Here is a 21,476-nt window from a genome sequence, read left to right on the forward strand (position 1 = left end):
CTAAAATTAAAAACCATTCTAGAATTCCCTCTTATCCTAAGATGAGCTCCTTGCAGTTCAGTCTTAGTCATTCCTTGGCTCATCTATGAAACATTTCATCTTTCAACATTTCCCTCAAACATTCTCTTCCAGCTTTGGCATATCTAAACTTTGATTTTCCTCTATCCTCAAGGAGCTTATTGACTAACACGAAGATCAGTCAGGAAAAACAAGCATAAGATAAACTCTTGGATGCACTGTCATTGTAAGCACCAGTTGCTTTGGGAGCTACGAAGGGCATCAGACTACAGTAGAAGAAAAGACTAAAAAAGTTCTAGGGATGGGCTTTCAAGAAGTGGCAAATATACAATAAAGTCTGTAAAAGCCAGAATCTGCATAAAGTGGAAACCTGTCAGAAGAAAAAGACAAATATTCTACTAAAACAAACAACAGAAAAGTGTAAGACTACATCCTGACAAAGGCTGAACATTTTCGAGACTTGGAAAAACAAGGCAGCCCCCTCAAGTTCTGGTTCTCACAAGGTTTCATCACATTTGGGAGAGAAAGAGGGAGAAGCACAAAGACATGTTGGCCCTAAAGTGATGATGACTTGTACTAAGAGGGGAAGGGGGTGTAGATGTAAATGTAACCACAAATACTAATACTTACATAGGAATAGGAACTTGACATGGAGGACAAGGCAATGCAGTCGGTACAAACGTGGGCTCAGAAGGCTGTTCCCAGGGGACTGTAGGCTGGCACTACAATCAAAGTACACACCCATCTTATATCACATGGGTAAGTCACACTGGCCATTATAAGAATTTACAGTTTCAAATAGCCTCCATTCAAGCAGACTGACAGTTTTTCAAGTAAGCAAAGGGGTTTAGAAAGTTTGTGGGAAAGAAATCAATTTTCTTTTAATTCCATTTTCAGTGCTTACTATTTTATTCCAATTTATTCTAACGAGTATTTCCCTCCACGTACATTTTGAGATTAAAAACTGAAGCAAGCTCCAATTTTCAAGTTGTTGAAAAAAGGCAGCGCAGCATCCTGTATTGCTTGTAAGCTAATGGGAGAGTGAAAATTAGAACTGTAAATTCTAACCCCTACCAGTCTTTCATTTACTGTTGTCTCCCAAAGAACTGGAAGAGTGCTTGGCACATAGTAAGGGTTCAACAAGTCTTTAAAGAAACCAGGAGATATTTATAACCTTATACCACAATATATGAGGCAAGGGGGGATAACGACCCACTGCCATCGAGTCAATGCTGACTTACAAGAATTTAACAGTGGATTTCCAAGACTGCAAGTAATTATGGGAGTATAAAACGGTCTTTCTCTCGAGGAAGTACTGGTGGTTTTGAACTAACAACCCTGCAGATCGCAGCCCAATGCATAACCACAAGGCCACCAGGGCTCCTCAATAAATGAAAAGGGATTTTTTTAAAAGATTGGAAAATTCATCTCTATAGCGATTATGAAGAGCCTGTCATATAGTAGTTGCACACATTTGTTTATTGGTTTCTCTCCTCTATACTGTGAGCTGCTTAAGAGAAAAGACCAAATCTATAATTCACCATAAATGCAAGGTCCTAGCACAGTGTTCAATAACCGTAAGTGCATAACTAAGATAGATCAAGAAAATGTGACCCATGGGCTTCTAAAGCAATGTACTACCTCTTTAATGAGTAACTAAGTAAAATCAAGAAAATGTGACCCATAGGTTTTTATAGCAATGTACCTCTTTTAAAGCAATAAACCTCTTTAATAACATTGTTCCCTTACCCTGCCAGTTTGCTTTATTAATGCTTGATCATGACATGAAGCAGGACACAAGTGACCACATTTCTCCAAAACTTGTTGGCAAGGCTGATGGCACGGAGGACAAGAGCCAAAATGACAGCGATGTTTTTCTTGAGTTGTATGATGGCAAGTTGGTGGTCGACTAAATCATAAAGTACAATTTTTAAATTATTTATTCAGCACGGAACAATTACATCTAAAGTGCAATTATGTACGTATGTCATCTGATTCCATATAGCCTAAGCATACTCAATATTAACAATTTCAAACACTAAAGAGCAAAATGAAATTAAATTGCCGATACTCAAAATCAATAGTTTTTAAATTTGTAAGACTGACAGAAAGTTTTTGCAAAGCTTTGTACTAACCTGCATAGCGCCTTGCATTTCGGTGGTCTTGTGGTCCGTTCTCGGCCACAGGGTACTGTCACCTTTGTCATACCACAATTGCACTTGACATCTACAGTTTCTGGGCAGGGATAGCAACTACCTGGATGGGTGGGAGGGGGCAGTTTCCTTAATGACTCAAACAGCCATCAATAGCATAATGGTTCAATACACTTAGTACATGCACAATGAAATATTCTTTAATGGCAATGAAAAAAACATCACAATATGAATAAATATCACATGCATAGCACAGAGTGAAAAAGCCAGACACAAAGAGTACCTACTACATGATTCCATCTATATAAAGCAATCAAAGAATAATCTGTATTATTAGAAGCTAGGATGCTGAAGAACGGGGAAGGCCTCCGAAATGCTGGCAATATTCTTTCTTGATTTAGGTTCTGCTTACATAATTAAGTTTGGTTCCCAAAAATGTATCAGGCCATAGGCTTTTCAATACGTACAATGTATGTTCTATATTTTCTTCAAGACTTGCTAAACCTTCTGCTCTAAATAAATTTAACACACAATTGCTCATTAAAAACTCCGAAGCAGAAAGAATTAAGTATTTGAAAATTTTAAAGCATTTGAAAATTTTAATGACAATAAAATTTTGAGCTTATTTTCATACACATTGCTAATTTAGTTATACTACTTTTAGAATATTCTCCAATAATGTCTCATTAATGACATTAAATATAAGTATAATCAACTTCCCAGCAGCTCATCACCACCGCCCTAAACCAAACTGACAAGAGAAAAAGCTCAACTTGGTCATGATAAGCATATGGACAGTTAACATTATAATTTTAGATGGCTATATTTGGGTTATCTAAAACTTTAGTATTTTGAAAACCTTTTCATTAAGTTAGATTGGTTTGTAATTTTCTACCATCACGAGATAATGACTTAAGGTGTGCCTTCCCCTTTATTTTACATGCTCTTAAGTAGTTTATGAAGAGACTGAAAGCATGTATCCCTTAAATGTTTCTTTGTTAGGACTCAGGAATAAAAGTCAACAAGGTTTGATGGGAAAATTTTAAGCTACTCATCCCATTTCCTAATAGCTAACTAGAGAAGAACTAGTAAGGTTTCCTAAAGGCTAAGGTTTTAACTACAGGCTGGTGTTTTTCCCAATGGTGTAAAGGCTCTGTAAGATGTCTCCTTCCCCCAGCAATCCTTTGACCATCATCTCTTTGACCTGATCACCCACTACTTGTCCTCGTGAGCAATCCACTTCTCTCACACTGGGCTCTTGGTTGTTCTTCCATGTTCTGGTCTTAAGGACTTTGCAATCACTGCTTTCTTGTGAGGAATACTAACGACCCTGACCCAACCCCACCCCTCCCCCAGTTACATTCCTTATTTTCTCCAGATCTCCTCTCACACATTATCTTTAGAGCACCTACTTGTGAGTGATCATATTATGCAAAACACACCATTTCCATCATCACAATTTTAATTTTACTTTCATTTTCACGGTATGCCTCTCATACCTGATGTCTTATATTATCTTGATTATTTTGCTGTATTCTAGAAATTATTCCCAGGACAACATGGACTTTGTCAATTTTGTCCACCCATGTAATTACATGTACTTAACAGACACTCAAAAACATTGAGTGAACTAAAGACTGACTTCAGAATTTTAGTAAAATTTAAATTAAATGGGTCAATGATGTAATATGATTAACAGAAAATGTGAGGCAAAGAACCATCTTCCAATGACTAACTTGGCTTTTGGTCCTGGTGGAGCTGAATCACACTAGAAGCCAATCAATGGTGACTTGGGAGTCAGAGCTACCTAAGCCACAGGGGCAGGATGGAACCCATCCTGGACTGGTGGTGAGGCTAAATCGAGCCGCTGGAAGCAGAGACTTAGTGAGGCTTCCTGACTGATTAATGCAAACACCTCCTCCCAGAAGAGTACGTCTGCCCTTTGGGACAAGGAACGCCTGCACTCACTGACCTCACCCTCTTTATTTACATTCTTTTTTCTTTCCCTGACAAATTAAAGATGGTCCTCTCCCTAGAAGTTTGCAAGTCAGTCCAAGAGATTATGGGAACTCAAAAACAAAGACAGGGCCAGTAGCGATTGACCTAGCCAATGATGAATGAGGATGAAACAGAAGAGGCTGCATGTAGTAGCTAGGATCTGGACTGACCAGGTAAGAGAAGCTGGGATTTCTAACGGGCGCGGTTGGTGTGTGGAGTGAAATTTGATAGACAGCACACATTTGGTGTCAAAGGTGGAAGAACTCAGCCTCTCTGGACTGCTTTGAGACAATGGGCATAGTGAGCAGGATCAGGTAGAGAGAACCCTGGCAGTGTAGAATAAAAATAAAATCCATTTAGAAACAGTGAGTGCACACGGAAAACACTAGCTCTAGCCTTCCTAATTTAAAGAAGAAATCCACAGAAAATGTCTACAGGGCAAACAGAATCTGACACTATTTGTAATGGGAAGGCTATGAAGTAAAAGAGAAATACCAACTTTGGGCTGAGCCTGCAACTTGCTATATAAACTTGGGTTAACAGTCTCATTTCCCATTTGCTCACTAATTAAATCAAATCATGGTAACTCCATGTACCTTGGAGGAATTTTTTTCTAATCAACGTCAATTCATTTCAACTTATGAGTGTTCTACCCAATTAAGGAGCATGAAATGAAATACTCCAACTAAGGGTAAAATGTAACTCATGTAAGTTTTCAATGTCTAATAATAGCTCCAGATACAATATCACAGTATGGTCCTTTCTGGAGACCCTTTCTGGAAGTTGCAGGGTCAAAATAATTTTCAAAATAACTAAGAGTTATTTTCTCACATGCATAGAGTAGTTTTCTACAGACTATATGACAAGTAATACTACTGCAGTATAACTGCAGGAGATATGGGAATCCAGCTACCTTCAATTAAGCTAAACATTAAAGACAGCTGCAAAAAATAATCTCTCCTCGCTAATATCTATTTAATTTCAGAAAGTATAATTATTTTTCATGAGAAAAATGGTATTTGTCTTCAGACATAAAAGGTATTCTAAGATTACAATTAATTAAAATATATCATTCCATTTTGTCTTAATTTCTAACATAGTACATATTAATGGGTGCAACCCGCATTAATTAAAGTTCTTTGAGGGCCAAAGAGTGTAAAGGTGGGATCCTCATATGAAAGTTTGAGAACCATTGCCTGAGGAGATATTCAATCCCTTACTAGATTCAGTTTCACATCAGAAAAAAAACCCCACCCCAAATTGTGAATAAAAAGGAAAAGGATTATGAATATCTTATTTTAACAACTATATGGGAAAACTTGGGAGAATGTAATGAACAACAGTGTTACAGAAAGAGCAAAACTTTTATGTAAACAAGATCTGTGTTCTACTCTTGGCTCTATTACTTAACTAAATATTTCCCTCAGTAGGTTACCGAGCACCATTCTCCTCTCCCCTTAAGATAGAGATATTAGCCACTGTCTTACCTGCTCCTCAGAATTATGAGAAAGATCAAGTAAGGTAACAAATGTGAAAAAACTCTATAAGCAGTACGTAAAAACAAATACAGAATTACAAATTTTACCTCTATGGCAGACAGATGGACACTTATGGTTTCTACATCCTAAAGTCCGTCCACAGTTTTGATCACAAGGGAGACAATTTCCAGGACAACACTGAAAAGAAAGAGCCAACAATCGGAATTTGAAAATTCATGCACAATATGACTATTATTACTTGTGAGTCACCAAACTTAGAGCAAGTAAGAGATTTACAATAAACATATTCTAAAACATCAACCCTCTTATAATACACAGATCCACCAGATCAAGAACTTAGAAATTTAAATAGGCAATGAACTACTTTAATGAAATAGATCTAAAATTTCTTGTCTTTTGGTTAATTATTCTATGACTTAAAATGGGTAAATTATTTTGTTTATTTATGCAAACACACACATCTATGGCAATATTAACCAAAGACATACATGTGATCAAATTCTATAGTCATTTTTGGGTAAATAATGAGTGTGGCTAATTTTGTAATTTAATGGAAATAATAAGGTTATTTCCGTGTAGGCATTAATTTGGCAGCTATTTTCAAACCATGAGATCAGAGACTACTAGACAGTAGCTGAAACAAGCTACTTGCTTTGTATTTTGTCACTTTCTTGATTTTGTTTCTATCTGTGAGAAATATGACCTCTTCCAATTTTTCACTTATGAACAGAGGGCAACTACTTAAAAGCCCATAAGGCCAACCAAACTCTTTGACTGCTCAGATATCCAAACTTTGGAAATACATACTACAGTCATTTTACTTGGGATTATGGTTTATATAAAGCCGTTTCATTATATAAAAATAGCTCAGTGTAACTTATGACAAAACTATAATAAGTTATGAATTATGAAGGGTTCATGAGGGAGGGCAGATTGGGGAGGGAGGGGGAAAATGAGCAACTGATATTAAGGACTAAAGTGGAAGGCCAATGTTTTGAGAATGATGAGGCTAACAAATGTACATATGTGCTTGACACAATGAATGTATGTATGGATTATGATAAAAATTGTACAAGCCCCCAATAAAATTAATTTTTTTAAAAATAGCTCAGAACACAATTACTTCATGCCACAGTCCCTGGACAGCGCAAATGGCTGCCAAGTACTGACTGGGTAACTAGCCGAAATGCTGACAGTTCAAACCCCCCACACTGAGGCGCTTGGAAAAAAGGCCTGGTGATCTGCTTCCAGAAGGTCACAGCCTTAAAAGCCCCCATACAGCACAGTTTGATTCTGCTCCAGCTCTAATCTGCACACATGGGATGTCATGATTCAAATTCAACTTGACAGTACCTAACAACAACAGACAACAACAGTCACTGTGCCAGTGGCAAGCAGGAAAAAACTCTACAGAAACTGTGATGCGAACAAGCCTTTATAAGCTAAGTCAGAACCAAATCAAAGACAGTGGGCTGGTACACAGGCTTGACTCGCTTACCATAACTAGAAAGCCAGGCAAAACAAAGGCAGTAGCACAGGAGCGCAGCCCGTAAGAAAAGGGAAGCAAACACGATGACTGATAAAAGCACAGGCTGAGAAGCTGCAGCACAGATAGGAATACAACAAATAGTTCAGCAGTCACACCAAGTTGTGGTGGCAAAACTCAGTTCAGATAAGCCAGTGTATCTAGAATCAATGGAAAGAAGTTAGTTGAACAGAGAGCCTGGAGAAACCCAGAAGAGACCCTTTGAGGCTGGCTGAGTACTGGCCTATGTGTACATTAGAAGGGACTACCTCACAGACGAGAAAGGGCCAGTGGAGAAGGCAGAACCATTTCTAAAGGTTTATAATCCGCTAGGAATACTCTGTGTTTCCTACACCACAAGAAGCAGGACCAACACAATACAAAGGCACCAAGCAGAGTACTTAGAAGAATTACTGTCCACCCACCACCGTCGATTCCAAATCTTAGGAATCCACAAACTGGAGACAGAAAAATCTTAAAACCCAGCCGGAAAAAACAAGGCACAACACCGAAGAAGAACAGAAGTAACAGTCACAGCACGCCCTTTGTCAGGAAAAATACATGTTAAAAAATAGTAGAAATGGGAATAAAAACAAACTGATGCTAATAAAACGAGAATTTCAAAGTAAAAGTAGAGGTTCAGAGAAAAAGAGGAACACCCTTAATGAGTCGGACTGACACAGTGGCTGCCACATCGGCTCCAACACAGGAAAGATGTGAGGACGGCAGAAGACTGAACTGGGTTTCATTCTGGTGTACATGAGTCAAAACTGACTTTACCGCACCTACCATCATTAACAGCATGGCAAAACATCTTTCACAAAGGCTAAATAACAATCTTTTCAGACATAGGAAAGCTGAAAGAATTCATGACCAAGTACTACAAGAAATATTAAAAGATGTCTTTCAAATATAAGGAAAAGGGAAGTAGAGAAAAATCTGAATCAATACAAAAGAATGAAGAGGACCCAAACCCCATACATAAGAGGATAAATACAACACTTTTCCTTATGTATAAAAATCTCTTTAAAAGATAACTCTTTAAAGCAAAAATAACATATTTGGATTTATAAAATACATGACTCTAACACAGAGGTGAAAAGAAGGGAAATAATAAAACACAGCTGTAATGTTCTTATACTATGTGGTAGATATATAATCGTTTGTCAATTCAGGATTAAGAGTGTAGGAGTGGAATTTAGCTTGTCAATAAGATCATAGCCAATGAGGCCTTTCTGTGGGTATGGCCTTGTCCTGAGAATTCTGGGAAACGCGGTACTTCTCCTTGGAGGCTGGAGACACTTCTCTCTCTCTGCTGACTTCCCTGGGAGAGATGGCAGCTGACAAGACACATGGAACTACCCTAATGCAACCAGACCTCTGAAGCCGGAGAAACCAAAGAGAGACCCCTGCCAGTGCTGAGATGCTTACGTCACTGGATCCAAAGACTTTCTTCCCTTTGTGATCGTTCTGCATTTGGCATGATTGCATGTGTTTCCTGAGTCTGAAGAGGACTTTACAGATTGGTGTCAGAGTATGGGCTAATATCGAACTTGTGACCTTGGACTGCACTGGGTTGGGATGTTTTCTTAATGTACAATTACCCTTTATATAAAACTCTCTCTTATATACATATGCGTGTTTATGAATTTGTTTATCTAGTCTACCCAGACTAATACATACTATACAATTCCAAAAACAATTACCCCACTTCTCCCTCCCTGAAAAAGGCAGTAATAAGAAAAAAACTAAGGTGATGAAATAGATGAAATAGAATCATCAAAAAATATTTGATCAAAATATACGATAGTAGGAAAAAAGAACAAAAGTCAGATGAATAAATAGAAAATAGCTAGATGTTTGACTTAAATCCAAACACATGAAAAATAACATTAAATGTACATGCTCTTAGACCAAAATTAAAAGACAAAGATTGTAACTTGAATTAAAAAAAAGCAGTACCCAACTAAATATCATCTACAAGCAATTTACTTTAAAGATAGAAGTTAAAAGAATGGAAATATATACACACCATGTTAACAATAACCAAAAGAAAAAACTGTAATATTCCAGTGGATTTAAAAAAACAGGAATCTTATCAGAGACAGAAGGATGTTTCGTAATAATGAAGGGAACCCAATTAAGAAGTGCAAATCTGCAGACTCCTTTCTACCGAGCCAACTCCTACATAAAGATCTGAGCAAGAGAAATCAAGCCTCTATCTCCAAATGAAAGACCACTCTAAAACTATTCTAAAAAGTCCTCCAAGAAACCAGCAGAGGATACAATGCAAAGGGCAAGAATAGACCCTTACTAATAAAATTTGTTCAAATAAACATTAACATGATAACCTACCAATACAAATTATTAGTGTTAATAAACTGTATTTATTATTTTTAAGGTAAACAAAGAATATGGACATTTTAGGAGCAAGTCAAAGTGCTTTCCATAGGCCACTAAAGGAGAATTCAGGGAATTATCAAATTAGCTTCCCTAGTTTGTTACACATACCTTCCTCCTGCACTGATGCTTCTGACAGTCCCGCATCTTCACGCACTTAGTTTCACACAGGTAAGGCTTATGGCACGGCATTCGTTTTGTATGCTTTCCACAGCGACAATGCTTTTCCACTTCCTAACGAACCAAATAAATGACATGAAAATCAATCTGTAGCTAATTTGTATCAAAGACTTTACCAAAGCCATCACCAAGTTTTCAAAAATTTGAGTGCAAGTCAAAAAGGACTACTCCACGTCACAAAAACCTTTATTAAATAAAAATACCAAAATGTGTAGCTATTGTTTCTCAACACAACTTTCATTTAAGGGGGCACACTTCTGAAGGTGCCGTTTTCCATTTCCATCTCTCTAACCCTTCCTCTCAAAGAATTCTGAGCACTTCAACTTACACCAGCACACATAAAAACAATACATTGAGCAGCCTCGAGGGACTCACTCAATTCAGTTCTCATGGGCTAAGTGTTGGACTGTTAACCACAAGGTTGGTGGTTCAAAACCACCAGTTGTTCTATGGGAGAATAATGAGTTGCCTGCTCTCCAAAAGATTTACAATCTTGCAAACCCTAAATAGGGTTGCTGTGAATAGGAATTAACTAAAAGGCAGTGGGTTTAGTTTGGGGGTTTCAAGTTCTGGGTACACAAAGAAATCTGAAGGGGCAGCAAAGATGGAAGATGGTGGATAGGGAAAGGTTTCTAAATGATTTTGTATCACAGCACAGTTCTTGCTGTCACTGAACGATGAGTAGGTACGTTGTCACGTTGAAAACAAAATCCCCTGGTGCAACTTTCCTGGCCTTTTACGCACCAATACAGTTTTCAATTTTCCTAACACTTCATAATAAGGCTTTGTGATGGTGCTGTGTCCTTCAAGATTACCCCTTGGGAATCCCAAAAAACAGTCTCCCACAGCCTTCTGAGAGAATGTCTGCCTTTAACTGAACTAGCCCAGCAGACCCCACCCACTTGGAAACCAGTGTTTTCATCAGACCTTATCTTAAAGGCATCTTAAGGAGACTAAGACAAATGCATTACTGAGAGAACTTGTCTACAACCATTCATTCATCACAGATACAAATTCAAAAACATTTTTCTTGCAATAAACCTGTGCAAGTCTGATTTGGAACCCTGGTATCCTAGTATTTTCTGTATTTTCCTTCTCTAAAATTAACTCAGAAATTCCCACTGCTACATTTACTATCCTATTCTAAATAGTAAAAAAGGAAAAAATCATGCATTTAAAACCACTTAATCTAACTAGAATAACATTTGCACATCAATAACATCCTGAACTCACTCAACCAAAGATAGTGTAAGACTCACTACTTTTATATACTTTTTGGAAATACTTTTATCTCAATAGAGCGATTAGATTTTCTAATAAGCTAATGTGTTTGTTAAGTCCTGGACCATAGACCAAATGACATATATAAGTTTACGATCTAAATTAAGTCTAGGCTTTGCTTTCTTTCATTGGTTAGGTCTAATTCATCACTGTTCTAAAACTTTTCCAGGTACCAACAACCTCAAATGTAACTACAGAAATGAAAATTTCAACTTACCAAGCAACAGCAGACAAAAGGTAATTTTTAGATTTGGCACTGGAAGACTGCTTCTTTACCATGAATATTAGCTCAAACTTATACTCCTCACTTGTCAACTATCTTATTGTGATATTTCAATTTCACAACAGTTAAAAAAGCTATCCAACTATTTAACACATTAGTAAGACAGCAGGCATGGAGTATTCTCTCCCCACAAGGCGGATCTCTGGGCTGCCTCCAGGGTATAAGGCCAAGCTGGCCCATGCCCTCTGCTCCCTTCTGTTGGCAGGGTGCTGCATCCAGTCTGCAGAGCAGATCCAGCCAGCTGTGGCCACAGCCATGAGTGCAGATGGGCAGGAAGCCCTAAGCTAATAGGTACCTGTTCTGATTTCTAGTTTCTATGTGGTCTAGACCCTTAAGCACAAAACTGAATGGGGAGAAAAGAAAGCCACCTGAGAGACTGTCTTGGAGATGTCCTTGCAACGTCCATGACATCCCAAGGTGAGCAGAACTGGGCACGGAGCCTGAGTCTCAGGTGGTTTCATGAGGGAAATTCTGACCCAGCATGGGAAGAAGGTGAAGTGGTCATGCCATGGGCCTTCCAGAAACTCGGCATGGCTTTATCCAGCTTTGTCTCCTCCCCGTTCTAGAGATGAGCACATCACTATCTAAGGGCTTCACAAGTTCCTTGAATAATTTCATTATCTTTTAATTCCATTTTCCCATGGAATTTTTAAAGCCTCCTCAAGATTTTAACTGTATTTTTATGGTCATATTTCTTTTTTTTTTTAAATGGATGATCTGAAACAAAAATAAATTCTCCATTGTTTCATGTTGATTTTCACTTAACCTCACTTTAGAACCTAACAGCAGGGGGAGTAAATTATTTACTATGGCCCTTCTAACCAAAGTCTTTAACTCCTACCAAGCAACCTTTCCCAACATGTAAGAATGTGGGGGAAGATCCTGATAGGATTCAGCTGTAAGTAATTAAGATAGGATTCCCTAGGGTGTCAAACTGCTGCGGATAACATGAGCCCTCTGAGAAACAGGAGGCAGGATCTCATTACCAGCAAGAGCCAGGAGTGAAGTGTATCCTCTGGACCTGAGATCCCTGCATTGTGAACCTCCTAGATGAGATAGCAGCCATACCATCAGAGGAGCAGCAACAGCAGAACCAGGAACCAGAGCCTGGAACACAGTGATGGACTTCCCAACCCATGGAGAAAGTTAAGATGAGTGCTTTTGTGCAAGAGACTGGCTTGCAGAGTGAGGTGCCTCTGGGCACTTAATTGGGGAAATTGGACTTGCTGGCCCACGGAAATGGAGCTGAGTGCCTCTGGCTGAGGTTTCTGGAGGAGGGTGCCTCCGAACACTAACTATGAGAGTTGGGTTTGTTGACCCATGGAGTTTGAGCTGAATGCCATCAGGTAGAGGCTTACAGCAGAGTGCTAGGCTCCTTTGGGCATTTATTAGCAGACCTGAAACCTTGTAATATGTCCTGCTAACAACTACCCTGAGCATTTCTCACTGGCATTACAACTTGTTAGTTTCCTTAATAAACCCTGTAACCATGAATTTTGTCTGTGCGTTTAATTGCAATGGATATTAGAGCCATTGCAATGGACATTAGAGCCCAAAGAATTAAGATAGGGAACATTAATTAAAAGACTACACTATGTTGATAAGTGAGGAGTAGGTGTATAGATTATGAAGTAGATATTTATAGAAGTAGGAAATAAAAAATCATCTTAGGACAATTCCATTTGATCTCATATGATACGTAGATTTTAAAAATAACTTTTGGAAGAAATTACTAACTTGTCTACATGTTTCACAAGGACCTCGATGACAGCGCTGTGAACATCTGTGTATTCCACACTCAAGTACTTTGTCACAACTGTCTCCACATGTTGGCACATCTTCTGTACACGGCAAAGAAAATTCTAAAAGCAGACACACGCACAATATTAATAGTATAATACAATATGCCACATTCTAAAGAATGAAACCCTTTCAGACTGTTTCCATCTACAGAATTACTGGGATAAATTTCACTAAAGTTAACTCCTAATAAAAGAAAAAAACACCTGCTTTTTAAATCGAATGGACATGACAAGTTACTATCCTTGTGAGCAACTTCAGAAATGTTAAACCAAAGAAAGGTGTAAGACCATGAAAATCTCTACAAGGACATTGCCAAATATTTAGATTTAAATTTAGATTTAAAAAAGTATGAAGCCCAAATGATTAAAAAAAAAGTATGAAGCTCACATTTAAAATAAACGTATTAGCATAATAATCTTATGTTTTCTAGTGTTGAGGGCGATAAATGGAGTCTCAAACTGTACTTCTATTACTCCTTTATCACAAAGCAGCCCAAAATAAGTTAATCTAAAACACACAATCACTGTGCCCAACCCAAACCCACCACCATGGAGTCAATTCCTACTCACAGTGACCCTCCAGGTCAGAGCAGAATCGCTCCACAGGGCCATGAGGCTGTGCATCTTCACGGAAGCAGACTGTCTCATTTTTTTCTCCCCAAGGAGCAGTTGGTAGATCTGAACCACCAACCTTGCAGTTAGTTAGCACCCACACCTTAGCCACTAACTACTAGGGCTCTACATATAATGATAATAAATAATAATAATCCTATAGCTTAGGTCATTAGTTTTCCTTCAATTACTAGGAACTATACATTATGTGTGTCTACCATTTAAACTTTTCATCATTTAATTCTGATCACCCGACAAAGAAGGTATTACATATCACTAGCGCCACCTAACTCGGGAGTGGGACTGGAACCCAGATGCTTGGCTCCAACATCTGAGTTCATAACAGTGTTCTTTCTACACTGTCCTCTCATCAAAATGTACACAAATGGAACACTTAATTAATATAAATGTCCAGAGACATCTAAATTAACTGAGAAAATATGTGGGGCTTTACTGTGTTTTCTTTTTAATCTAGTCATATCCCACTCAAACTCAAATTCCCTGTGAAGTAGTCATTCAGACTCATAGCGACATATTGCACAGGGTAGAACTGCTCCGGTGGGTTTCTGAGCTGTAAATCTGTGAGAGTAGAAGCTACATCATTCTCTCTTAGAGCAGCTGGTTGGTTTGAGCCACTGACACTGGTGACATCAGTGTATAGCCCACCACACCACCATTCTAAGTAGTCATATCCCACTATAGTATTATTAAGTCTTACTTGATTTCTGACATGGACACAACCTTTTCCCAGAGCGCGGGCATTCTCCACAAGCACCAACATGGCAAACCTGCTCACATGTATGATTACCACACGGCAGTGTTTTTCCACACACCTAAAATAAAATGCAGTAAGCACTAGTGAAGGATTTTTAAAAATTGACCAGGACTTCACAAGGCATAAGCCATTTTCAACCATGAACAAAACCCAAAACTTATCAAAGTTTCACATTTTGTATATATGAGGGGGTACCCCAAAAAAAAACTGGAAAAAAGTTCCGCTGGGATGAGCCTTCATAGTATGCAATTTTCCCACTAGCCAAGCATTTAGCACAGTGGTTCTCAACTCATGAGTCGCGACCCCTTTGGAGAGGTCGAACAACCCTTTCACAGGGGTTGCCCAATTCATCACAGTAACAAAATGACAGTGATGAAACAGCAACGAAAATAATTTTATGGCTGGGGTCACCACAACTTAAGGAACTGTACTAAAGGGCTGCGGCATTAAGAAGGGTGAGAACCACTGCTCTAGCATCTCGCTATTGGTGCACCCCAGGGGTGTCTCCTGGGAAGGTTCTCTCTGGTCACAGTGATGTTTTCATGAAAGCAGTTTTCTTGAACCTCATTTTTTGTGATGGCCAATTTAAGAGAACAGTGTGCAGTTGTGAAATTTTGTTTCCTGCTCAAGAAAAATGTTGCAGGAACTGTTGTGACATTGAACACAGCTTACAAAGATGGTGCTATGGGAAAAATTCAAGTGAAGGAGTGGTTTTTTTCATTTCAAAAATGGTAAAATGTCTATTGATGACAAACCTTGTTCTGGAAAATCTGTCAACTTCCTGAAGGGCAAAAATGTCGACTGCTAGTCCATTTGGAGTTCTTCCACCAGGTCAGACTGTTAATCGAGCTTTCTATTTAGAAGTTCTGAAAAGATTGTGTAACAGTGTGTGACAATAAAAGGCCTAATGTGTAGCAGACAGGGGACTGGTTTTGCTACCTCAACAATGCACCAGCTCACAAAGACACCTCAGTGCACCAGTTTTTGGCAAAAAACAGCATGCCTCTCTTGTCCCACACACCTGACCTCGCTTCTTTTTGTTTCTGCTGTTTCCGCGAATGAAGAGGGACATGAAAGGACAGCAATTTGATGATGTATAAGAGGAAAAGAAAAAAACAAGGGAAGTGTTGTCAGCCATCCAAGCAGATGAGTTTGAAAAATGTTTCCAAGAATGGAATCGCAGATTCAACAAATGTATTAAGTGTAATGGAGAGTACTTTGAAGGTGATAAGGTTGTTTTGTAAAAAAATTTAAATACATGGCTTTAAAAAAAAAATCCAGTTTTTGGGGGGTACCCCCTTCTCATATCTTACATATTAGAAGTATTTTTCCCTATGCACTAGAGTATTTTTTTAACATAAGGGAAGAAGATCATACAGCTTCATAAGATCATCCATTATAACTTTCCTAAAATCAGGAGACTTCTATAATAAGCAGCCTATAAAAATCAATCAAATAATTCTTCAATTACATTAACTCAAGAAGGAGGTAAGGGTATTGTTTTAAAAGAGTGGAAAGAGAAGGAAGGAGAGACAGTTAACAATACACAGAGTAATTAAGCCACCAGCAGTTCTACAGGAGAAAGATAAGGCTGTGTACTCCCAAAGAGATTTACCATCTCAAAAGTCCTACGTAAGGTCCCTATGAGTCAGAATGGACTTCATGGAAGTGGGTATGCTTTCCCTAACCGTTCACACATGCCCCTCCAAATGTGCATCTATACATACTTGATCACAGTGCCACAGTGGGCTTGCACAACTTCTTTCAGCAACTTGTTTGCCACAGACACACTTCTGTCTACTAACTCTTGGACAAGGTGGACAATTTCCTAAAGCCAGAATGATAAATTAGTACCAAAACTTTATAAAAGCAACAGAGATGGTTTTGACGTTTCCTTAGTGTCAAAGTTTGAACAGGTATAACTGTTTTACCTGAATGACAAGGGCTTTCACACTTATGTTGTCCACAAAGCAACTTGCGCCCACATTGTGAATGACAGGACCACTGCTTGGCACTGCACCTACGAGGGATGGGCTTTGCTTTCTTACAGTAACAAGTCGTTGTGACCATCTTCGGACAAGGAGGACAGGGGCCTAAGACCAATGAAGAGAGAGGAAAATGAGGAGTTGAAAGTTAAAGTTTTCAATACTTACACCTATCAGTAATTTCTAAAGTTTTCTTTACTGATGGTTTAGAAGGCCATCTATTTTCATATTTTCTGAAGGTGAATTTAAGTTCTGAATTCCACTTTCACAATATGTGGGGGCTCCATCTAAGGAGACATGAACCCAACTGAAGATGTAACAGATAGCTCACCTGGGTGACAGAGGAGTAAACATTTATGGCCACAAGGAGGTTTAAATTCTCTCTCACATACTTGGCCACATGAATGAGGCACCAGCCATGGGTCTGAAGGCGGATCTTCTACTTTTCCACAATAGCAATAGTACCTGCTGGGTGTCTCAGATCGTTTGTATTCAAACCTACATTTTGGACTACAAATAAGAATGAAATACTGAAGTTTATTTCATCTTTAAAATCAACATAAAAAGTAAGAATATAAATATACTTGAGTTCAATTCATTATATGTTAAGACACACTCTGCTCCATATTTCTACAGGTGAAGAAGCAAGATCTCACTAGAATTCATTTCCACTGTCAAGAACAGCTCTGTCCAATATAATTTTCCTGAGATGATGGAACTGCTCTACACCTACACTGTCCAGCACAGTAGCCATTAGTCACAAGGGAGCACTTGAAATCCTGCTGGTGAACGCAACTGAGAAGAAATCGATCAATAATTACCATTTATGTTGAAAGAATGAATTTTTCCCTTACTAAATGAAAAATTTCTTCTGTTCCCTTTAATCTAGTGGGGTATGGAGGTCATATTTTGAATAAGCTTAGATATGATGCTCAAAAGGCAACTTGTAATGTCTTAGAATTGCCTCTTGGAGCTGATGCTGAATTGTTTAAGAGTATGTGAGGTAAAGGCAAATGTACAAATCCAGGAGTTTTATTTATAATGATGGCAAGACAATAATGAATGTAATCATGCTCACTTGCTCATAAGCAATATCCCAGGTAGAAACATGTTTATAATTTTTGATTTCTACCGAACAACTGATTTAAATCAACATTTTTATCAACCTCAACCTCAATCATTTACTCCCTTTCTTAAAAATGTGGAATATGGAATGCAAAGGATGTGTAGTTGAATAAATATTGTGTTCCTTTAGCTTTAAGAGAAGACTATCTGTTCATTCCTCTCTTAACTACTACTTCCTACCCACCTATGGCAAAATGCCTACTTAAAACAGAAGTGAAAAGAGCAAAAGTGAGAAAAATACACCAAAGGTTTAAGTCTCTAAAACTAACAGGCTGGAATATCTGATTTAATTTGGTAACTATTAAACCCTACAATACCCCCATTAGATACACAGACATAAAAACAAATGAAAATTTGACATTTTAAGCTGTCTCCAAGAAACATGGAGAAAACATTAATATATCTAAAAGCAGGTAAAACCAGATTGAATAGAAATAGCACTAAAGAGTCAGAAATCTTAAGTCTTCAAATTAGGGATCTGCCATTTATGAATTAAGGTCTCGGAACCCATCACAAAGCGTTAGCGCTCAATATTCCCATAGGTCACATGGCAATGAACTCTCTAGTAGACTGTTGAACAGTTTTTATAAAGTAGCTCATCAAAGCCATTGCTGTCGAGTCAAATTCCAGCTCATAATGACTCTAGGACAGAGTACTTCTGTCCCATAGGGTTTGTTAGATGGTAAGAGTTTAAGGAACACAGAAGCCCTGGTACAGCTGTGGTTTACGCTAACCAAAAGGTCAGTGGTTCAGGCCCATCAGCTGTTCTGCAAAGAAAAGATGGGGCTGCCTGCTCCCATAAAGATTTATAGATGCTGAAATCCTATATAGAAAGGCACTATGAGTCAGAATCCATTCGATGACAGCAGGTTAAATCTTTACAGAGGCAGGTTGCTACATCTTTCTACCATGGAATGGCTGAGCATTCAAACCACCAACTTTTTGGTTAGCTGTCCAGCACTTAACTAGTGCATTGCCAATAACTCACAGGTGAAAAGTGTCTGTAAAGCTAACCCATACAATTTTACAGGAGTACTGGTGTTGACAGTACTAAGAGATCTAACATAGATCCAGGTTTTGTAAACCATGAATTGTAATACAGCCTGTGAGCCTTCATTAAGAAAAGCAATAAAAAATACTAATATGAAGAGAAGTACAAAAGCAAATTGTAATGTAACAATACAGGGCCCCTGAAACTTAGAGCTCTGTTACCATGACAGTAAATCTATCCCTTGGGACAAATCTACCCCTATCCAAATTAATCAAATAAATGCAGAAAAATTTGATACTCTTCACAACAGAAATTGCAGAGAATTAACAGAATCAGAGAGGACTCTCAGTCTGATAGAAAAGAAATAAAAGTTCTAATTATGAAGCTGTTTTGCTGGGGAAAAAAATAAAATCTGATTTACTCATACAAGTGTGTGTATGTATGTGTGTGGCTTGAGGGTGGCGGTGGAGAGGCAGGGAATGGAAACAAACCACATACCATCACATCAAAACTAAATAAGGGACAAACATGGACATTAAAATTGCCAATGAAACAACTATGCTCTACAGTTTTTGTATATTCTACAACTTAGTACTCCAACTAGATCAGAAAATATTACCATGGCCACGGATAATCTCTCTTTCCAAAATCATCATCAGTCAAAGAAGATAAAAGAAACTGGCTGTCCTTGGCCCACTTCTGGATACAAGGCATGTGAAATATGCAGAAACATCCTGAACAGCTCCAGACCTAAGACAAAGGTGGGAGAAATTAACATGGACATAACAATTTTTCTTTAAAATCATTTTACTTGTAATGAACATCACTTTATTTTCAAGAGTTGCCTAAGGATTACAGAAAAATACTTCCAGTAACAGATGAAAAGCTGCCTATAAAAATGGGCTTAAATGTACACAATACTTTATTGAAAATGAACGAATAACCCAGATGCATTAAACTACAAATAAACATTGTTTCCTAGGTGGACTGCAATCTGCAAGGTCAGCAGTTCATAACCATTAGCTGGTCAGTACTCAGGAGAGAACCAGGACTTTCTACTTCCAGAAACTCAAGGGGCAGTTGCTGTGAGTTGACATCTACTCCATGAGAATGAGTTTAGTTTTTTGAAACATTCAGCACAGCCATCAGAAAAAAATTTTTTTATGTATTTCATAATTTTAAAACTCATATTCTATTGATTGATGTGTAACTGGTCTTTCTTTTGAAGTTATTTACCCTGTTTGTATTAACATGATTTTTAAAACTATATAATATAGAACACAGATTTATGTGTCGTAATTTATTTAACCACGTTCTTATTGGTTATCTGGTTATAAATAACATTTTAATGAAATTCTTAAACATAACTGGGTTTATCTCTATACAGCCCTTTGTTAAAAGACCTTATTAGTCTAGCACTTACAGTACTAAATTCTAAAACTTATATAAACTAAACACTTGAAAATATATACATATTTCATATAGCAGTTCTCTTTATTTTATTAACATTTACAATTGTTTGATAAAATCACAGACATACAGCTAGACAAACATTGGGTAGCTAACTAACAAGGTCCTCAGTTCAAACCCACCAGCTCCTCCAGGGTAGAATGATGAGGCTGTATGCTCCCATCAAGATTTACAACCTCAGAAACCTTACATAGGTTTTGGTTTGCAGTACGCTGCCTTAGCTAGATCGACTTGATGGCAGTGAGTTTGAGTTTGAGAAACTGTATTAAAAAACAAAGTCAATGCCTCAGTTTGGGCTCCCAGAAGGGAGAGCCTTCAACCACAGACTGTCAGAGGATGTGAGTTATGGTTGACTATCTCTCTCAGCTACTTCCCCACAGTGCCTTAACACAGTAGGAACTCAATTAACCATACCCTGCCAGCCTCGACTTCCTTGATGGCAGGAACCTTACTTGTCTTTTTACCAGCCAAATGAGTTACACGCTGTGATCTGCACGGTCAACAATTTGAAATCAACAGTAGCTCCAAAGAAGAAAGACTGAGATTTCTACTCCCATAAAGCAGGTACAATCTGAGAAGCCCACCGCAGTTTCTCTATGAGCCAGCATTAACTTGATGGCAGTGAGGGTGGGTTTTTTGGTTATTGAAAGTAATGACTACAGGCATAGCTTATTTTACTGGGCTTCCAGACTCTGCATTTTTTATAAGTTGAAGGTCTGTGGCAGCCCTGCCTTTGGCAAGTCTATCAGCACATTTCCAATAGAAAATGTGTTTTCCGTGTCATACTTTGGTAGTTCGGACAATACATCATACTTTTTCATAATATTATTGCAGTTAATAGACTCCCAAAAACAGGTGTGGGGGGAAATTCCACTGCAAAAGAACAGTCACTTGTAACTCATAACAGCCATACATAGGGTTTCTGAGGAACAGTTTCATCTCTCACCCAGAGTGGCCGAGACTACAGTTTAGTGCATATATAACTTCTACGTGCACTGGGTAACTCAACCACTTTACTGCAATACTCACTCGGTGTGGTGTCTGAAACCAAACCCACATTATCTCCTAAGTATAGCTGTGAAAACGCAGTGAAATGTCTCAGTTTTTGAAGAACTCTCTTAAATATTGATGACATTAAAAAAAACTACTCTATCACCATACACAATTTAAAATGGATACCTGTTCCACTTCATTAATAGTATTAAAAATACTGGATGGGTAACTGAGAAAAAGTATCTATTTACAATTGGAAGCCATACATCAAATTCTCAAATAGGCTGGATAAACAATGTGAAGAAAACAACGGGACCAATGGTTCCGGAGGACATGGGAGAGTGGGAGGTGGGGGAAGGGAAGAGGTGATAACCAACTCAGGGACA

General features: G+C 38.2%; 1 protein-coding gene across 1 annotated transcript in view; it reads right to left on the reverse strand.

Moving 5' to 3' along the window:
- The window catches only part of NFXL1 (nuclear transcription factor, X-box binding like 1), a 53,416-nt gene that overhangs the window by 21,116 nt on the left and 10,824 nt on the right, over nucleotides 1–21,476 (reverse strand). Inside the window, exons 4-14 of the mRNA XM_004706317.4 lie at nucleotides 19,247–19,377; nucleotides 16,843–17,021; nucleotides 16,458–16,619; nucleotides 16,254–16,354; nucleotides 14,470–14,584; nucleotides 13,075–13,199; nucleotides 9,705–9,827; nucleotides 5,755–5,845; nucleotides 2,154–2,274; nucleotides 1,768–1,927; nucleotides 649–740 (exon numbers count right to left, since the gene is read on the reverse strand). Of these exons, the coding sequence (XP_004706374.1) occupies nucleotides 649–740; nucleotides 1,768–1,927; nucleotides 2,154–2,274; nucleotides 5,755–5,845; nucleotides 9,705–9,827; nucleotides 13,075–13,199; nucleotides 14,470–14,584; nucleotides 16,254–16,354; nucleotides 16,458–16,619; nucleotides 16,843–17,021; nucleotides 19,247–19,377 (1,400 nt within the window). The remainder of the gene's footprint in view (nucleotides 1–648; nucleotides 741–1,767; nucleotides 1,928–2,153; nucleotides 2,275–5,754; nucleotides 5,846–9,704; nucleotides 9,828–13,074; nucleotides 13,200–14,469; nucleotides 14,585–16,253; nucleotides 16,355–16,457; nucleotides 16,620–16,842; nucleotides 17,022–19,246; nucleotides 19,378–21,476) is intronic.

The sequence above is a fragment of the Echinops telfairi genome, unplaced genomic scaffold (genome assembly GCF_000313985.2).
Source record: "Echinops telfairi isolate 266 unplaced genomic scaffold, ASM31398v2 ScPeMD7_7468;HRSCAF=8506_0, whole genome shotgun sequence".
NCBI classification, from domain to species: domain Eukaryota; kingdom Metazoa; phylum Chordata; class Mammalia; order Afrosoricida; family Tenrecidae; genus Echinops; species Echinops telfairi.